The 21,374-nt window shown below is 41.0% G+C and overlaps 1 protein-coding gene across 2 annotated transcripts in view; it reads right to left on the bottom strand.

Moving 5' to 3' along the window:
* lrrcc1 (leucine rich repeat and coiled-coil centrosomal protein 1) overlaps positions 1–21,374 on the bottom strand; it is a 122,234-nt gene that overhangs the window by 85,769 nt on the left and 15,091 nt on the right. For both annotated transcript variants that reach the window (XM_063041355.1, XM_063041362.1), the window contains exons 6-8: positions 20,743–20,912; positions 16,611–16,829; positions 7,053–7,240 (exon numbers count right to left, since the gene is read on the bottom strand). In XM_063041355.1, the coding sequence (XP_062897425.1) occupies positions 7,053–7,240; positions 16,611–16,829; positions 20,743–20,912 (577 nt within the window). The remainder of the gene's footprint in view (positions 1–7,052; positions 7,241–16,610; positions 16,830–20,742; positions 20,913–21,374) is intronic.

Raw genomic sequence — 21,374 nt, forward strand, 5'->3', positions numbered from 1 at the left:
TACTATTCTGTCTTATAAAATGTAACTATTTTGCACATATTCAAAATGAAACTTCAAATGCAATAAATGCATACCAAAAATAACATTGTCTAGTTCATACTTCATCAAGGTGCTTTTTTTTTTAGTAAGTTCATAACTTTGCAGCTTGATAACATACATAATTAACTTTCAACATGCACAGGAATGAACAGAACAAGCTAAAGATGAAAGATTCTCTTGCAACTCACATCCCATTCTCAAAATATTTCTTATGGGATTTATAAATTACACATTCAAAAGATACGCTGAAACTGCATATATTTAGAAATGGAAATGGGTATTAAGTCTGAGATACAATCTTCTTTCAAAACCAGTACTGTATTGCATTAACTAATCCATTTGTAGCAATCTCAATGGAATGGCCTCTGATTAATAGGCAAGATTTATAGCTTCAATCAGGCATAAATCAATTGCAATTAATGTTTTAAAAAAATTAAATAATAACCCAAAACCTTTTCCTCAGAAAGAATGTCAAGAGAGCAGTGTCAGTTGCAATCTATTAGAATTTCAGAAATCATTAAAGTTAATATCATCATAATCAAATCTCTTCATGTTATTCTACAAGTAGGGATTTTCTGTCAGTAATACAAAAGCACAACTGGAAGTAACTAGTTGAAATAACTTTCAAAACTAGTCACGCAGTCATAGAGCACTACAGCCCAGAAGCAGACCCTTCGACCCATCTCATGTTCAGAAATAGCTGACAATATTAAACTACAGAAATATTCACTTTATAGTTGAGTTCTATATTGTCTATAACTAACGTATGAAGATTTACCTATTGGAATATTTTTTTCACCCCTATTGGGTGGTGTGTGGTGTTTATGTGTACTTTTCCCTCAATCTCTGGTCCTCTACCAGAGGCCTGGGAGTTTGGGGGTTTGGTGCAGTATCCTTCTGTTCCTAGTAGAATGCTCTTCTGGAACAAGATCTCAGATGTTGTTCTAGGGATGTGTTAGAACCATTCTCCCAGTCGAGATTCACAGCTCCAAGTGCTCCTATCAGCGGGGTGATTTTGGTTTTAACCTTCCACATCCTTTCTATTTGGCCTTTCAAGCCTGGTATTTCTCCAGGTTCTTTATTCTGATGTTACTGTCATTTGGGATTACCACATCTAATACTATTGCTTTCTTCTGTTCCTTGTCCAGTATTACTATGTCTGGCTGGTTGGCCAGTACCTGTTTATCAGTCAGCATTTGGAAGTTCCACAGGATCTTACTCTGTCATTCTCCACTACCTTCTCGGGTGCTTCCCATTTAGACTTGGAGTGTCCAATCCATACTCAGAGCAGATGTTCCTGTACACAATTCATGCAACTTGGTTGTGCCATTCAGTGTATGCTGTCACTGCCTGCATCTTGCACCCTGTTACTATGTGCTGGATGGTTTCAGTGGATTCCTTGCACAGTCTGCATCTTGGGGTTTGTCTGGTGTGATAGACCCCGCTTCTATTACTCTCGTGTTCAGCGTCTGTTCTTCTGCAGCCATGAGCAGCGCCTCTGTGCTGTCCCTCAGCCCTGCCACTGGTAGGACTCTGGAGGCTGACATCAGGAACCATCTGAGTTCTGCGGTGCAGGGGTCCAGGGTTCAGGTTTCGACAGTGGTGGCCCAGTAGTGGTCTTGGGCTGGCCCCTTGAGCTTACACTACATCTGCCACAAAAATCTCCGGATGAGAATGACAAGAACAGTAAGAGTCATGCCGGATCAAATGTCGCCCAGATTAACAAGGTCTGCGCCAATTGTTGGGGAACCAGAACCATCTGGCAAAGAATTGGCTACCAGATGGTTCTAGGAACGAAAGGGTTATCATATGAGGAACGTTTGATGGATCTGGATCTGTACTCACTGGAATTCATAAGGATGAGAGGGGATCTTATTGAAATCTTTCAAAATGTTGAAAGGCCTAGACGCAGTAGATGTGGAAAGGATGTTTCCCATAGTGGGAGAGTCTAGGACTAGAAGGCACAGCCTCAGTATAGAGAGGTGCCCTTTCAAAACAGAAAAGCGGAGAAATTTCTTTAGCCAAAGGGTGGTGAATTTGTGGAATTTGTTGCCACATGCAGCTGTGGAGGCCAGGTTGAGGAGGAGAGAAAAAAAAGGATCAAACATGATTGAATGGCGGAGCAGATTCGATGGGCCAGATGGCCTAATTCTGCTATGTCTTATGGAACAAACTATTTTATACCAAACTATATATATAAAAATTTTAAATTTTGTCATTTGGACTATTCTTAGTTTCTTTGCTATAAAATGTCTCAATAACTTGTGGTTAAATTTTGCATTATTTAGGATTTGAAACAATTTTAACTATAGAAAGTTATTGTTCTGAAGCATTATCTCTCCTGTGCTCTCCCTCTCGCACCCTATCCCTCAAGATGCTGGCTAACCTACTCATTATTTCCAAATCACTTATTTTTATTGTTGACTACAAATCCTAAGTTGAAGCTGTAGAATTACAAGAAAACCCTTTAAGACAGAATATCCACACGTAGTGCTAATATTAAGGAGCATCTTCTCTCAACACAGACAGACCCTGCATTTACAGCCATTTGGGTCACAGAAAGTCAACTTTAAGAAATCAACATTTGGAATAAAATTTGCTCCTATGGAACTTGGGTGGAGGGGGGATAAGTAAATACAAAACACAAATGTTTTTTTATATTTTTTCTCAATTAGAGTTCTTAATGCATGTGAAGGTGATGTTTTTTTCTAAAACATAGTAGCTTCATTTAACTGTCTTGCTGTATTTCAACCTCATCGCAACCATCCCACCCACAAGAGTTTTGCTAATTATTTACTCCTAAGATGTTTTAAAAAAGGCCAGTAAGTTTAAATGCAAGTTGTTAATCTAAATTTATTGGAAGTATACACTACACCTACTGCTCTACCTTCATCTTCGTGTTTAGTCACATCATCAAAAAATTCAATCAAGCTCATAAGGCACAACCTGCCTTTGACAAAGCCATGCTGACTATTCTTAATCATATTATGCCTCTCCAAATGTTCATAATCCTGCCTCTCAGAATCTCTTCCATCAACTTACCAATCACTGAGGTAAGACTCAATGGTCTATAACTTCCTAGGCTATCTCTACTCCCTTTCTTGAATAAGGGAACAACATCTGGAACCCTCCAATCCTCTGGAGCCTCTCCCCTCCCCATTGATCATGCAAAGATTTTTGCCAGAGGCTCAGCAATCTCCTCCCTCGCCTCCCACAGTAGTCTGGGGTACATTTCATCCTGTCCCGGAGACTTATCCAACTTGATGCTTTCCAAAAACTCCAGCACATTCTCTTTCTTAATGTCTATATGCTCAAGCTTTTCAATCTGCTGTAAGTGATCCCTACAATCACCAAGATCCTTTTCCATAGTGAATACTGAAGCAAAGTATTTATTAAGTATCTCTGCTATCTCCTCCAGTTCCATACACACTTGATCGATCTATTCTCTCACGTCTTATCCTCTTGTTCTTCACATACTAGTAGAATGCTTTGGAGTTTTCTTTAATCCTGCTCACCAAGGCCTTCTAATGGCCCCTTCTGGCTCTCCTAATTTCATTCTTAAGCTCCTTCCTTCAAGCCTTATAATCTCCTAGATCTCTATCATTACCTAGTTTTTTGAACCTTTCATAAGCATTTTTTTCTTCTTGACTAGATTTTCAACAGCCTTTGTACACCATGGTACCTGTACCCTACCATCCTTTCCATCTCATTGCAACATACCTATGCAGAACGCCATGCAAATATCCCCTGAACATTTGCCACATTTCTTCCATCCATTTCCCTAAGAACATCTGTTCCCAATTAATGCTTCCAAGTTCCTGCTTGATAGCTTTATATTTCTCCTTACTCCAATTAAACACTTTCCTAACTTACCTGTTCCTATCCCTCTCCAATGCTATGGTAAAGGAGATAGAATTGTGATCACCATCTCCAAAATGCACTCCCACTGAGAGACCCAGCACCTGACCAGGTTCATTTCCCAATACCAGATCAAGTACAGCCTCTCCTCTTGTAGGCTTATCTACATATTGTGTCAGGAAACCTTCCTGAACACACCTAACAAACTCCACCCCATCTAAACCCCTTGCTCTAGGGAGATGCCAAATCAGTATTTGGGAAATTAAAATATCCTACCATGGAAACCCTGTTATTATTACAGGGTTTCCAGAATCTGTCTCCCTATCTGCTCCTCGACATCCCTGTTACTATTGGGAGGTCCATAAAAAATACCCAGTCAAGTTATTGACCCGTTCCTGTTTCTAACTTCCACCCAGAGAGACTCAGTAGACAATCCCTCCATAACTTCTTCCTTTTCTGGAGCCGTGACACTATCTCTGATCAGCAGTGCTACACGCCCACCTCTTTTGCCTCACCTTCCTGTCCTTTCCGAAACGTCTAAAGCCTGGCACCCTAAGTAACCATTCCTACCCCTGAGCCATCCAAGTCTCTGTAATGGCCACAACATCATAGCTCCAAGTACCGATCCATGCTCTAAGCTCATCTGCTTTGTTCATAATGCTTCTTTCATTAAAGTAGACACATCTCAAACCATCGGTCTAATGCATCCCTTCTCTATCACCTGTCTTTCCTCCCTCTAACACTGTCTCCAAGCTTTCTCTGTTTGTGAGCCAACCGCCCCTTCTTCCGTCTCTTCAGTTCGGTTCTCACCCCCGCCCCCCCGGCAATTCTACTTTAAACTCTCCCCAATAGTCTTACCTCCCTGCCAGGATACTGGTCCCCCTCGGATTCAAGTGCAACCCGTCCTTTTTGTATAAGTCACGCCTGCCCCAAAGGAAGTCACAATGCTCTCAGTTATCATTGCAGATTGAGTGCAGGTGCTGTAGAAAGCAATCACCCTACTTGCATTTGATTTCTCCATGCCTGGTGAGAATACTGAATGTAGCTGGCTAGATTGGAAGAGATGCATGCAAATCACCTAGTATGATTGTTTGGGTCACTGATGGCTGCACAGATCTGGAGTGGTGATGTCATTAACAAATATGATACAAGAATGAGAGATTAACATTTTGGTACACTAAAAGCCAATGCCAGTTAAAAAGCATAACAGTGATGAATGCAGACTAGTAAACTGATAATAGGATTTTGGATGAGTTGAACTAGAAGGATGGACAATTTGAAAACAGACACTGAAGAGTAATTTTTAACAACACACATAAAAGTTGCTGGTGAATGCAGCAGGCCAGGCAGCATCTGTAGGAAGAGGTGCAGTCGACGTTTCAGGCCGAGACCCTTCGTCAGGACTAACTGAAGGAAGAGTGAGTAAGGGATTTGAAAGTTGGAGGGGGAGGGGGAGATCCAAAATGATAGGAGAAGACAGGAGGGGGAGGGATGGAGCCAAGAGCTGGACAGGTGATTGGCAAAAGGGATACAAGAGGATCATGGGACAGGAGGTCCGGGAAGAAAGACAAGGGGGGGGGGTGACCCAGAGGATGGGCAAGGGGTATATTCAGAGGGACAGAGGGAGAAAAAGGAGAGTGAGAGAAAGAATGTGTGTATAAAAATAAGTAACAGATGGGGTACGAGGGGGAGGTGGGGCATTAGCGGAAGTTAGAGAAGTCAATGTTCATGCCATCAGGTTGGAGGCTACCCAGACGGAATATAAGGTGTTGTTCCCCCAACCTGAGTGTGGCTTCATCTTTACAGTCGAGGAGGCCGTGGATAGACATGTCAGAATGGGAATGGGATGTGGAATTAAAATGTGTGGCCACTGGGAGATCCTGCTTTCTCTGGCGGACAGAGCGTAGATGTTCAGCAAAGCAGTCTCCCAGTCTGCGTCGGGTCTCGCCAATATATAAAAGGCCACATCGGGAGCACCGGACGAAGTATATCACCCCAGTCGACTCACAGGTGAAGTGATGCCTCACCTGGAAGGACTGTTTGGGGCCCTGAATGGTGGTAAGGGAGGAAGTGTAAGGGCATGTGTAGCACTTGTTCCGCTTACACGGATAAGTGCCAGGAGGGAGATCAGTGGGGAGGGATGGGGGGGACGAATGGACAAGGGAGTTGTGTAGGGAGCGATGCCTGCGGAATACAGGGGGGGGGGGAGGGAAAGATGTGCTTAGTGGTGGGATCCCGTTGGAGGTGGTGGAAGTTACGGAGAATAATATGCTGGTGGGGTGGTAGGTGAGGACCAGGGGAACCCTATTCCTAGTGGGGTGGCGGGAGGATGGAGTGAGTGCAGATGTACGTGAAATGGGGGAGATGCGTTTAAGAGCAGAGTTGATAGTGGAGGAAGGGAAGCCCCTTTCCTTAAAAAAGGAAGACATCTCGCTCGTCCTAGAATGAAAAGCCTCATCCTGAGAGCAGATGCGGCGGAGACGGAGGAATTGCGAGAAGGGGATGGCGTTTTAACGTTAGTAATTTTTAACATTAGGCATCGAGAGAAAATGAGGGCCCCAACAGCAGTTGAAATCATAGATATTATTACAGGTACAATATAATTATACCAATGTTTCAATTCCCGTATTCCAATGTTTAACTGTCACTTTCCTTGTGTATTCCTCCAAGACAGTCAGACCAGTATTTTCTATTGCACGTTAGACACAAAATTAACAGTTGACCAATTTATATCTAAATCACATATCCCTCTCCCACTGGCCTCTGCCTTTCATTCTTCACCCATCATCTAATGGCTCCTGTCTCACAACTCCCCACTGCTCCTTATACTGCCTGTCTTCCCTCTTCACTCTCAATCCTGAAGCAGTACTTCCACCTGAAATTTTGACCCTTTCTCTCCCCAAACACTCCCACTCCACAAATACTGACTGCTCAACTTATTAAGTTCCTTTGCTTAAAGCTATTATGCTTTAATTTGTATATAAAACACATTTGAACATTTTTCACACCTAATGAACTACTGATGAATTATAAAGACCCTTCAACACAAGGTAAAATTGGAAAATCCTCTGTAAATTGTACTTAAAATTTTAAGGAAATGAGTTCACTGTTAAGAGGACAATAAGTGAAATTCTCACACACAAAAAAAGAATTACCTCTCAGATTTTTTATTTTTCATCTGCTTGGCACTTCGCTGCTTGGAAGATTCAGTTACTTGTCTGTGGCTTGGAAGCTTTGTTCGTCTAGCACCCTTCCTGTAATTCTCTTTACAGCTCTCACTTTCACTCTCAGATGTATGATCAATGTCTCGTTTTGCTTTTACTGTCGTTGAAGCAGCTGGAACCTTAAAAATTAAGAAATCCAGCATGAAATGTATTTCCTCTGTTTCACAAGTATTGATTGCAAAAATCCAATTTAAGTGGAATTAGCCTTAATAACTATGCAACTCTTTACTGTAAAATATATTTAGGTCACAGCAAAATCAATAGAAACTCAATGATTTATAGGAGAGGTAAATCTACAACCAGAATGTTAATTTTGGCAAAATCAACTTTTGTCCTCCACTCATCCTTATAAGATTGCGGTTTACCCTGTTTTCCCACAAACCTGTTTCAAAAATGCAAAATAATATCTGTGACTTCCACATGGTACAGCCAATATATATTTGCAATTCAGTATTAGGTTTAAAAATCATCTCAGATAACTGTTATCAAAGTTAAAACGGGCAACTTCTCTGCTTTTTTTAAAACCACTAGAAGTTAGAGTTCATCAGCCTGTTTAAGCAGAGTCAAAGAATTGCTATAACACAGGTTGCAGGGAACTATTTTATAGATGCTGAATGATAACTTCATTCTTTCTCAAAATTAAGTGAACAAGTCAATACTGACTTTGAGCATAGCCTCTAAATGTGTATGAATGTAAGCATTGGCTACATACTATAGATTAATGAGAAAGTTACAGATATCGTTATTCTGGAGTGAAAATAACAGTCTTCCAAACATTTGTAAGTTAATTTATGCTTGTTCAATGCAAGGTGCAATGCTGCTTTGAGAAAGATGGAGGGAAGATTAGTGTAAAAACGAGGATATTTGAGTCTGCACTGGGATTAACCTGTACTAATTAAGATAGTATGAAATATTCAGTCTTTATTCTCTGTACTCAAAAAATAAATCCATTACTGCTGCAGGTGAGGACAGCACCAATGGTGGAGAAAAGAAAACCCTGTTTTTTTGGAGGAGGAGGATGAGAACATCTATGATGCCCTGGAAAGGAAATCCTCATCCTGGGAACAGATGTGGCAGAGACAAAGGAACTGAGGAAAGGGAATAACATTTTTACAGGAGACAGGGTGGGAAGAGGTATAGTCAAGATAACCATGGGAATTGGTATGTTTATAAAAGATGTTGGTAGACAGCTTGTCTTCAAAGATGGAGACAGAGATATCAGGAAAGTGAATCTAGGTCCCTTGGAGGACCAGAAGGGGGAATTGATATTGGGTGATGAGCAAACGGCAGAGGCTTTGAAAGACTATTTTGTGTTGGTTTTCATGGTGGAGGACACATCCAACATACCAAAGAGAGATGTTATGGATGCGATGGGAAGTGAGGACCTCGATACAATAGCTATCACTAAATAGGCATTGCTGAGCAAACTTGTGGCCCTGAAGATCGACAAGTCCCCTGATCCTGATGAAATGTATCATAGAAACATAGAAAATAGGTGCAGGAGTAGGCCATTCGGCCCTTCGAGCCTGCACCGCCATTTATTATGATCATGGCTGATCATCCAACTCAGAACCCAGCCTTCCCTCCATACCCCCTGACCCCTGTAGCCACAAGGGCCATATCTAACTTCCTTTTAAACATAGCTAATGAACTGGCCTCAACAGTTTGCTGTGGCAGAGAATTCCACAGATTCACCACTCTCTGTGTGAAGAAGTTTTTCCTAATCTCGGTCCTAAAAGGCTTCCCCTCTATCCTCAAACTGTGACCCCTCGTTCTGGACCTCCCCAACATCGGGAACAATCTTCCCGCATGAAATGGCAGAAGTAATAGTAGAGGCTTTGGTGATAATTTGCCAAAATTCTCTGAGCTCTGGGCAGGTCCCAGTGGATTGGAAGATGGTGAATGTCACACCGCTGTTCCGCTGTTCAAAAGGATGTAGGCAAAAGTAAGTTAACTATAGGCCAGTTAGTTTAACATCTGTAGTTGGGAACATGCTTGATGCTATTATTCATTAAAGAAGAAATAGCAGGGAATCTGGAAAGAAATAGACACAGCATGGATTCAGCAAAGGCAGGTCCTGTTTGATAAACTTACTGGAGTTCTTATAACCATTTAACCATATAACAATTACAGCACAGAAACAGGCCATCTCAGCCCTTCTAGTCCGTGCCGAACTCTTACTCTCACCTACTCCCACCAACCTGCACTCAGCCCATAACCCTCCATTCCTTTCCTGTCCGTATTTAACTTTAAACGATAACATCAAACCTGCCTCAACCACTTCTGCTGGAAGCTCGTTCCACACAGCTACCATTCTCTGAGTAAAGAAGTTCCCCCTCATGTTACCCCTAAACTTTCGTCCTTTAACTCTCAACTCATGTCCTCTTGTTTGAATCTACCCCACTCTCAATGGAAAAAGCCTATCCACATCAACTATCTATCCCCCTCATAATTTTAAATACCTCTATCAAGTTCCCCCTCAATCTTCTACATTCCAAAGAATAAAGACTCAACTTGTTTAACCTTTCTCTGTAACTTAGGTGATGAAACCCAGGTAACATTCTAGTAAATCTTCTCTGTACTCTCTATATTTTGTTGACATCTTTCCTGTAATTCAGTGAACAAAACTGTACACAATACTCCAAATTTGGCCTCACCAATGCTTTGTACAATTTCAACATTACATCCCAACTCCTACACTCAATGCTCTGATTTATGAAGGCCAGCATACCAAAAGCTTTCTTCACCACCCTATCCACATGAGATTCCACCTTCAGAGAACTATGCACCATTATTCCTAGATCCCTCTGTTCTACAGCATTCTTCAGTGCCCTACCATTTACCATGTATGTCCTATTTTGATTAGTCCTACCAAAATGTAGCACCTCACATTTATCAGCATTAAACTCCATCTGCCTTCTTTCAGCCTAAATCTCTCTGCAAGCTTTGAAAACCTACTTCATTATCCACAACTCCACCTATCTCAGTATCATCTGCATACTTACTAATCCAATTTACCAACCCATCATCCAGATCATTAATGTATATGACAAATAACATTGGACCCAGTACAGATCCCTGAGGCACACCACTGGTCACCGACCTCCAATCTGACAAACAGTTATCCACCACCACTCTCTGGCATCTCCCATCCAGCCACTGCTGAATCCATTTTACTACTTCGATATTAATGCCTGACGATTGAACCTTCCTAACTAACCTTCCGTGTGGAACCTTGTCAAAAGCCTTACTGAAGTCCATATAGACAACATCCACCGCTTTACCCTCGTTAACTTTCTGAGCAACCTCTTCAAAAAATTCAATAAGATTTGTCAAACATTACCTTCCACGCACAAATCCATGTTGACCATTCCTAATCAGACCCTGTCTATCCAGATAATTATATATACCATCCCTAAGAATACTTTCCATCAATTTACCCACCACTGACGTCAAATTCACAGGCCGATAATTGCTAGGTTTACTCTTAGAGCCCTTTTTAAACAATGGAACAACATGAGCAATACGCCAATCCTCTGGCACCATTCCCGTTTCTAATGACATTTGAAATATTTCTGTCAGAGCCCTTGCTATTTCCACACTAACTTCCCTCAAAGTCCTAGGGAATATCCTGTCAGGACCCAGAGACTTATCCACTTTTATATTTCTTAAAAGTTCCAGTACTTCCTCTTCTTTAATCATCATAGTTTCCATAACTTCCCTACCCGTTTCCCTTAATCTACCCAGTTCAATATCCTTCTCCTTAGTGAGTACCGAAGAAAAGAAATTGTTCAGAATCTCCCCCATTTCTTTTGGCTCCACACATAGCTGTCCACTCTGATTCTCTAAGGGATCATTTTATCCATCTCTATCCTTTTGCTATTAATATAACGGTAGAAACCCTTGAGATTTATTTTCACCTTACTTGCCAAAGCAACCTCATATCTTCTTTCAGCTTTTCTGATTTCTTTCTTAAAGTTCTTTTTACATTCTTTATATTCGAGCACCTCATATTCTCCATGCTGCCTATATTTATTGCAGATATCTCTCTTTTTCCGAACCAAGTTTCCAATATCCCTTGAAAACCATGGCTCTCTCAAACTTTTAACCTTTCCTTTCAACCTAACAGGAACATAAAGATTCAGTACTCTCAAAATTTCTCCTTTAAATGACCTCAATTTCTCTATTACGTTCTTCCCAAAAAACAAATTGTCCCAATCCACTCCTTCTAAATCTTTTCGCATCTCCTCAAAGTTAGCCTTTCTCCAATCAAAAATCTCAACCCTGGGTCCAGACCTATCTTTCTCCATAACTATATTGAAACTAATAGCATTGTGATCACTGGACCCGAAGTGCTCCCCAACACAAATCTCCATCACCTGACCTATCTCATTCCCTAACAGGAGATCCAACACTGCCCCTTCTCTAGTTGGTACCTCTATGTATTGCTGCAAAAACCTATCCTGCACTCATTTTACAGACTCCAAACCATCCGGCCCTTTTACAGTATGGGCTTCCCAGTCTATGTGTGGAAAATTAAAATCTGCCTTCTGCTTACTACAACCTTCTGCTTACTACAAATATCTGCTATCTTCTTACAAATTTGCTCCTCCAATTCTTGCTCCCCATTTGGTAGTCTATAATACACCCCCATAAGAGTTACTACACTTTTCCCATTCCTCAATTCCACCCAAATAGCTCCCTAGACGAGCTCTCTAATCTATCCTGCCAGAGCACTGCTGTAATACTTCCTCTGACAAGCAATGCAGCACCTCCCCCTCTTGTCCCTCCGATTCTATCACACCTGAAGCAATTAAATCCAGGAATATTTAAGTTGACAATCACACCCCTCCTGTAACCAAGTTTCACTAATAGCTACCACATCATACTTCCAAGTATCAATCCATGCTTTAAGCTCCTCCACCTTTCTTATAATGCTCCTAGCATTAAAATAAATGCATTTAAGAAATTTTCCACCTCTTACTCACTGTTTATCACTGACAGTGCAAACAACTTTACTATTTTCTTTTTCTTCCTTCTTCCCTACATCTGTTCCTGCACTCTGGTTCCCCTCCCCTCTCGTATCTAGTTTAAATCCACTGGAGCCTCTCTAGCAAACCTACCTGCAAGAATATTTTTCCCCCTCCGGTTCAGATGTAGACCGTCCCGCCGGAACAGGTCCCACCTTCCCTGGAAAACTGCCCAATTATCCATAAATCTGAAGCCCTCCCTCCTGCACCATGTCTTCAGCCACATGTTGATCTGCACTATCTTACTATTTCTAAACCCGCCTGCACGTGGCACTGGTAGCAATCCTGAGATTGGTATCCTGGAGGTCCTGTCCTTTAACTTGGCTCCTAACTCCCTAAACTCTCCTTTCAGGACCTCCTCACTCTTCCTACCCATGTATTTGGTCCCTACATGGACCACGACATCCGGCTGCTCTCCCTTCCTCTTGAGAATACAAAGAACTTGATCCGAGATATCGTGGACCTTGGCACCAGGGAGGTAACAGACCATCTGGGATTCTCGATCTTTTCCACAGAACCTCTTATCTGTCCCCTTAACTATCGAATCCCCTATCACTACTGCTCTTCTCTTTTCCCTCCTTCCCTTCTGAGTTGAGGGTCCCATCTCAGTGCCAGAGACGCAACCACTGCAACTTGTCCCTGGTAGGTCGTCCCCATCAACAGTATCCAAACTGATGTACTTATTATTGGTGGGAATGGTCACAGGGGTGCTCTGCTCATTCTGTCTATTCCCCTTCCCTCTCCTGGCAGTCACCCAGCTACCTGTCTCCTGACCCTTAGGGGTGACTATCTCCCGGTAACTCCTCTCTATTTCTGCCTCTGCCTCCGAATGATCCGAAGTTAATCCAGTTCCAGCTCCAGTTCCCTAACTCGGTTTGTCAGGAGCTGCAGCTGGATGCACCTTTCGCAGGTGTAGTCATCAGGGACAATTGTGCTCGCCCTGACTTCCCACATCCTGCAAATGGAGCACTCAACTGCCCCAACTGCTGCCTCCTTCTTTGAGGATATAATGAGCGCAATGAATAGAGGGGAACAGATGGATGTTATTTACTCGGATTTCCAGATGGTGTTCGATAAGGTGCTGCATAAAAGACTTATTCATAAGATAAGGGTGTATAGAGTTGGGGGTGGTGTATTAGCATGGATAGAGAATTGGTTAACTAATAGAAAGCAGAGAACTGGGATACGTAGGTGTCATTCTGGTTGGCAATCAGTGGTGAGTGGTGTGCTGCAGGGGTTGGTGCTGGGCCTGCAACTGTTCATGATATACGTTAACAATCTAGAAGAGGGGACGGAGTGTAGTGTACTTAAGTTTGCTGATGATACTAAATTGAGTGGAAAAACAAATTGTGCGTAAGATATGGAGAATCTGCAGAGAGATATAGATAGGTTTAGTGAGTGGGTAAGGGTCTGGCAGATGGAGTACAATGTTGATAAATGCAAGGTCATCCACTTTGGAAGGAAAAATGATAGAGCAGATTATTATTTAAATGGTAAAAAAAATTGCAGTGTACTGCTGTGCAGAGGGACTTGGGAGTGCTTGTACATGAATTACAGAAGGTTGCAGCAGCAGATGCAGCAGGCTATCAAGAAGGCAAATGGAATGTTGGCCTTCATTGCTATAGGGATTGAATTTAAGAGCAGGGAAATTATTGAACAGGGTATTGGTGAGGCCGCGCCTGGAGTACTGACTACAGTTCTGGTCTCCTTACTTGAAGGAGGATATACTGGCTTTGGAGGCAGTGCAGAGGAGGTTCACCAGGTTGATTCCAGAGATGAGGGGTTAGTCTATGAGGAGAGATCAAGTCACCTGGAATTCAGAAGAATGATAGCAGATCTTATAGAAACATATTAAATTATGAAAGGGATAGATAAGGTAGAGGCAGAAAAGTTGTTTCCACTGGTAGGTGAGACTAGATCGAGGGGACATTGCCTCAAGATTCAGGGGAGTAGGTTTAGGATGGAGATGAAGAGGAACTGCTTTTCTCAGAAAGTGATGAATCTGTAGAATTCTCTGCCCAGTGAAGCAGAGGAAGCTACCTCAGTAAATATATTTAAGACAAGGTTGGATAGATTTCTGTATAGTAGGGAAATTAAAGGTTATGGGGGAAAAGGCAAGTAGGTGAAGACGAGTCCATGGCCAGATTTCCATGATCTTATTGAAAGGTGGAGCAGGTTTGACAAGCCAGATAGCCTAAGTTGGAGGCAAGGTTGATGAAATTGACAAGCTCAGCGTGGGTGCATGAAGCAGCACCAATGCAGTCGTCAATGCAGTGCAGGAAGAGTTGGGGAACATTACCAGTGCAGGCTTAGAACATAGACTATTCTACATTGCCAACGAAAAGGCAGGCATAGCTGAGGCTCATGTGGGTGCCCATTGCTACCCTTGAATCTGAAGAGAGTAGGAGGAGCTGAAAGAGAAATTGTTGAACTGTTTTATTAATAAAACCAATGACTTCAAGAAGGGAAACAACAAGAATTCTGCAGATGCTGGAAATTCAAGCAACACACATCAAAGTTGCTGGTGAACGCAGCAGGCCAGGCAGCATCTCTAGGAAGAGGTACAGTCAATGTTTCAGGGTCTCGGCCTGAAACGTCGACTGTACCTCTTCCTAGAGATGCTGCCTGGCCTGCTGTGTTCACCAGCAACTTAGATGTGTGTGACTTCAAGAAGGGGGTGGGAGCAGCGCGCACTCTCCCCCACTTACATCAACAGTACTGAGGTCAAGAGGGTTGAGAACTTCAAGTTCTTAGGAATGAATGCCACCAACAGCCTGCCCTGGTCCACCCACATTGTGCCAGAGCCACGAAAGTTCGCCAGCATCTCTACTTCCTCAGGAGGCTAAAGAAATCTAGCACATCCCCTTTGACCTTTACCATTTTTTTTGGATGCAACACAGCAAGCTTCCTATCCAGATGCATCACAGCTTGGTATGGCAACTGCTCAGCCCATAAACACAAGAAACACCAGAGAATTGTGGACATAATTCAGTACTTCATGGAAACTAGCCTCCCCGCCATGAAGTCAGTAAAGTAGCCAGCATAATGAATGACTCCAGCCAAGATGGACTTTCTCTTCTCCCCCTCCTATGGGCAGAAGATAAGAAAGTCTGAAAACATTTACCACTAGGGTCAAGGACGGCCTCTATCTCACTGTTACAAAACTATTGAATGGTTGCCTAGTACAATAAGATGGACACTTGACCTCACAATCTACCATGTTATGACCTTGTTACGATCTTGCACCTTATTATCCACCTGCACTATACTTTCTCTGTAACTGTAATATTATATTCTGCACTTCATTTGTACTAGCTCAATGTATTTTTATAATGAACTGATCTGTATGAACAGTATGTAAAACTGATTTTTCACCGTAGCTTGGTACATGCAACAGTAAAACTGATTTACCAATTCTGTGTTCCCTCCTAGCCACTAAACTGTCGCCAGGTTTACCCTTCCCTCCACTCTACCTAGCTCCATTTTCCTTTCACTGTCTGCCTTCACCTCTCCCAACTCCAGCTCCTCTCCCTCATTCTCTTAAATTCTAGCAAGCATAGGCCCAAAGCCATCAAATGCTCCTCATATAACCTTCTCATTCCCAGAATCATTTTCATTAACCCCCTTTGAACCCTCTCCAAAGTCAGCACATCCTTTCTTAGATAAGGGCCTAAAACTGCTCACAATACTCCAAGTGACACATCACCAATGCCTTATAAAGCCTCAACTTTACATCCTTGTTTTTTTTAATATTCCAGTCCTCTTGAAATACCTTCCTCACCACTGACTCAACCTGCAAGTTAATCTTTAGAGAATCCTGTACAAGGACCCCTAAGTACCTTTGCTCCTCGGATTTTTGAATTTTCTCCCCACTTAGGCAATAGTCGATGTTCTTATTCCTTCTACCAAATTGCATGACAATGTACTTACCATCTGCCACTTCTTTGTCCATTCTCCCAATCTATCCAAGTCCTTCTGCTTCCTCAACACTACCTGCCCCTTCACCCATCTCGTATGGTCTGTAAATATGGCCACAAAGCCATAAATTCCATCATCCAAATCATTGACATACAATGTGTTGCTCAATATTCCATTATGTGCAGTCTTTTGTGTATCCATAAACAGGAGAATTTAACCTAAAAAAGTCAAACCTTTTCTGTGTGCTATAGATGTAAATTGCAACACTTTGAGAAGTTACTTTTAACCAATAGGAATTTTGCCTAAAAAATTCTGGTTTATACAGATTCGAAAGTCTCATAAGATATTGTTTAAATAACATGTTATACACTTTACTATACTGTATATAGTTCAGCCTATAACACTGACAATAACTATAATTGGTGCATAAAATGTCAATTATGCAAGCTTTCAGGAATAAAATACAAGTCAAGCCACATACTAAACATAAAAACAATGACATTTTCTTTATTCCTTCATGTCAACCCATTTCAAGCATCACCTGCTGTAGCAGCTGAGAAATCTGTCTTTCCAGGTTCTTTATTCTCACGTCATTGAGTACTTCAACAGTGCTTTGAGCCCTCCTCTGCTCCGTTTCTGGTGAAGAACTACCTTCTGTGGCAGATACGAGAGCAGCAGGGTCAGAAACTGTAATACGACGGCGATAATTTGCAAGCACCTTGTCAATCTGTGGAGTGACCACAGGGAGCCCAAGCGAGGCCTATATTTATGACAGGAGTTGAAATGAACACAAAAACAAAACATTAAGCATTGCTATCTAATGCATTAGCACCTCAAGTTAAAGATCAACTTTTACATTAAGTTAAAACAACTGGCTATGTTACATCTTCCACAATACATACTATTTCATTTAAATTCCAGGGATTTTTGCTAGACCTTTCAGCAGCACCTCCACATTAAATGTTTCATAAAATTTTCAAAAATTAGATTATATACATTAAACTTAAAGCATTTTGTAAAATATAAGAATTAAATAGCATCCAACTGCACATTTTGTTAGTCACTGAGACAAATATGGAGTGTTAAAAATGAAAAAGCACCATCCAGTTTCATCCAACATCTTAGACCTTTAAGGATATCTACCACTACTTCCATTCCAAGTGGTAGTAATTTATTGATGTGCTTTGAGCATAGAATGGTGTAACACTTGACTGACTATTCAGCCAACAAGGTTGTGGCAGCCTTGATACCAATTTAGACTAAATGTCCTCTCCTGTGTATCAACCATATCCTTCTATTCCATTCATATTCACGTGCCTATCTCAAAGCCTCAAACTACGAATCTGCCCTTTTCCACTACTACCTCTAGTAACCCCTGGTATTCCAGACACCTACCACATTCTACATGAAAAAAGTGCCCTCACATCTCTTTACAATTTCCATCCCTCTAGCCTTAAAAACATATTCTCGGGTGTTTGACGTTTCTAGGCTGAGGAAGAGATTTTAACTGTTTACCCTGTTTAGCCTCTCATAATTTAAAAATAAACCTCTATCACATCTCTCCTCAGCCTCTGGTGCTTTATGGAGAACAATCCGAGTTTGTCCAACTTTTCCTTTCAGCTCATACCCAGGCAGAATCCCAGTAAACCTGTTCTGCACCCTTTCCAGATCCTTCTTTTGATGGTGCAATCAGAACTGCACCAAATACTCTTATGGTATTCTTTGTGGTAAAGTTTTAACCTGCCTGCCCTCAAAAACAACAATGATTACTCAAAGCAATCTGCACAGCAATTGTCAAAAATCCTATAACAACAGATGGCAGCTTTCTACATTGAAAATAGCAGATTTACAATTAGTCTTTATACACAATTTAGCTAATAAGTTGAAATACAAGAGCTAAACAAAAAATCATGACTTAAAGCAAATGTTTTCTCATGCTCACATAAACAACTGTTCACTCTTGATCTAAAATTTTCAAATCACCAAGTCCTTGTCCATTCCCTGAAAAATGTGTACTCAAAGGATAAACTGGCAACACGTTAAGTGACAATGATTTTTTGATAGTATACAAGCTTTTCTTTCTCACCAAATGAGCACCCACGTTGAAAAAGGTTACTTCATAGTCTGCGTTACCTAATCTAGTTCACATCCAAGCAAACATCATTAGCATTTAATGTTCTCCTCGCAGTGCGGCACATGATACAAAACTCCCTTCTACTTTACCCCATCTCCCAAACTTTACTGCACTTTAAAAACATATTAAGTAGTACACTAAATGTCAGAATTATTGAGGTCCATTGATCTGTTCTCATCTTGTTTTTTTCCAATAAGATACTCAAATGATCTGGGATGGCATTGAACATTGGCATCAATTCACCAAATCTCCAACAGGTATGTCATTGTTAATTGACATTTGTCACTGTTCCCAGATTTGGGAACAGCTTCCTTCCAACTATGATAAGATTGCTGAACAGATCCTGACCCGGATCCGGGCCGTACCCTCCAAATATCCAGACCTGCCTCTCTTTTTTTTTTGCACTACCCTACCTTCCTTTTTCTAGTTTCTATTTATGATCTATAATTTAAAATTTTAATATCTACTATCGAGTTGTACTCCAGGGAGTGTGAAGCGCAGAATCAAATATCGCTGTGATGATTGTACGCTCTAGTATCAATTGTTTGGCGACAATAAGGTAAATAAATACAGCTATTCATTGAATTTCCCTTGAATTACCGTAATCAGAGAAAGTGGAAATGCAGATAGAAATGGTCATCTGAAGTACTGGACAAGTTAAACTATTCTCTTATAACATTTTCCCATCCAGGATAAGACAGGTAGTAACTGCCCATTTACCCTATTGTCCCACAATCCAGGAACAAGAATAGAAATTAATTGTACTATTTTCAATTTAGAGTATTGCAATTGACAATCATAATGTAAGCCTTCCCTACAATGGATAAACCAAATGCAAACTGAGTGACCATTTTGCAGAACACTTCCACTTCAAGGAAAATGTTAAGTTCAAGCTGCCCATCTCCTTAATTCCCTAAATAACTGTCATTCATTTTGTTGTCCCCTCCTATATTGCTCCAGTGATGGTCAACGTAGACTGACCATTTGGCACCTCACCTTCTATTTCAATGTTTCAGTCCTCAGGACTCAATAAATTTGACAATATCTGTTCTACTCCTCTCCAGTGATATGTCTGTGCTTTTCTGATTCAATTTATTTCTTTCTCTTCCATCTCCAACTGCTTTTAAAGAATAGAACAGTCAACATTTTGGAATGAGACCTATCATCAAGACTGGCTATTAGGATTAATATGGAGAGAGTGAATGGCACTGTGTTCTGGGGCAGGGCTGTGTGAAAGGGTTGGAACAAGTGAGGGGAGTGGTAAAGTCAAAACGGTAAAATCACATTGGCAGTTAGAGATGAAAGATCCAATGCAGGCAGATGGCCAGAATGGGATGTCTAAGAAGACGAGGACTTAAGGTGAGATGGTGGGGTTTGGGAATTCTTACTAAAGAAGGTCCAAAGACGGAAGCGACAAAAGAAGAGCTCAACACCACAGCAACACGCAAATCACTGAGGCTAGGGTGCAGGGAAACAAAGATAAAGTTCCCGCTGGGGACAGGACATTATAACACAGAGGGAATGGTAAAAATATGGAATGGGGTTGGAATTCAGGCAGGAGAGAAGGTGGTAGGAGGAGTCAGCATAAATGATGTGGGAGAAGGATTACAGCTCAGAGGAGTGAAGGGAGCGATGAGGGGCAGAAGAGAACTTGAATGACCAAGGGTTGGTAGGGAGTAGTGATGGAATAAGAAGAACAGTAGGACCCAGCAACAGTGGGAAAGGTATCGGACTAGAGGCAGCAGGGCCAAAATTGGAGCTGGAAGTGGTGGGACCGCAGCCTAGAGGCAATCAGGGTCAAGGTCGGACCAGTCCTGATGAAGAGTCTTGGGCCCAAACACTGACTAATCATTTGTCTCCTTTGATACTTACCTGCTGAGTTCATTCAGCATTGTGCGTGTGTTCCTCAAAATTTCCACCATCTGCAAAATCTTGTGTCTCCATTATTGGCATTAGGTTTATTCTTTCTACCTTTCCACTCTCTGCAACTTAAAAGAACCTTTGTGCATTTTTACAGTTTTGATGAAGGAACTTTGATCCTAAATGTTGACTGTTCTTTTTTTTCCCTTAGATATTTTCCATCCTTTTAGTGTTTCTAGCAATTTCTATTTTTGTTTCAGATTTCCGGCATTTGCACTTGATCAGACATATCAATTTCCAGATCCTTCTCACACTGGTTGTTCAACCATAAGGAATGGAGCCATACCACATAATTATTTTGTCTTCACAGCATATGAAAACAAACATGAAATTAAAAAACTTTTATATTTATGTGCATTTTTCACAAGCTGAAGAAATAGAGTTAAGGAGTTTTGCTTTAGGATTTTTCAAATAACATGATGGTACTAAAGGTAGCTCTTCTTAAATTTGTTGATATGCAAGTTCAGAATAAATAGAAATAAATAGACAAGCTAAAAGTTAAATACAATTATACAATAGTTACTCGGGTTTTATCATTTGGACTTTCACTATCCAAAAGCAAAAGCTGAGGCAATCCAGTTTGCATGCTCCTGAATAAGAGTGGAGAAAAAGAACAAACCTTTTCCATGTTTAGACTTGAGTCTGATGATACCAAATATTCTATGTAGTCTTCTAAACCAGGTATATCCAAGGGGGCTCCTTGACTTTCGTGAATAAACTCACCAGATCGCCTTATTCCATCTAATACGGTCAACTGATTTAGAGATTGAAGTATTACTTCTCTGTATCCTGAAAATAGTTTAAGACCATTTTCAAATACATTAGCTCACGCTTTCAGTCAAACCAGCTTTTAATAATCTAAAAATTGAGACAAGTTACTAAACAGGTCTTTTTGGGTTTCTTTTTGTCATATTTATTTTAAATATATTTATCTATAGTAAACAGCTCATTTTAATATGCTTGGAACCCACTCAGCATATGGCTTTATTTAAAAACAGATTTGAAAATATCTTTGCTTTCTCTCTTAAAAGATATCATGTTGTTACATAGATTGAAGTATTGTTTTATTCGGCATTCAAGTGAAAGTCCCTATATCACTGCTGGCAAAAATATCAGAAGATTATGACAATCTTCAAAGTTACAGGATCTCAATGCAAAATTGGTTTTAAATACAGGTATGAAAGCTGAGAAAATGATATACAACCAAAAAAAATTGCACATTATGAATTTGGATGAGAACATGTGAACAAT

Source organism: Mobula hypostoma, chromosome 1, assembly GCF_963921235.1.
Source record: "Mobula hypostoma chromosome 1, sMobHyp1.1, whole genome shotgun sequence".
Taxonomy (NCBI): domain Eukaryota; kingdom Metazoa; phylum Chordata; class Chondrichthyes; order Myliobatiformes; family Myliobatidae; genus Mobula; species Mobula hypostoma.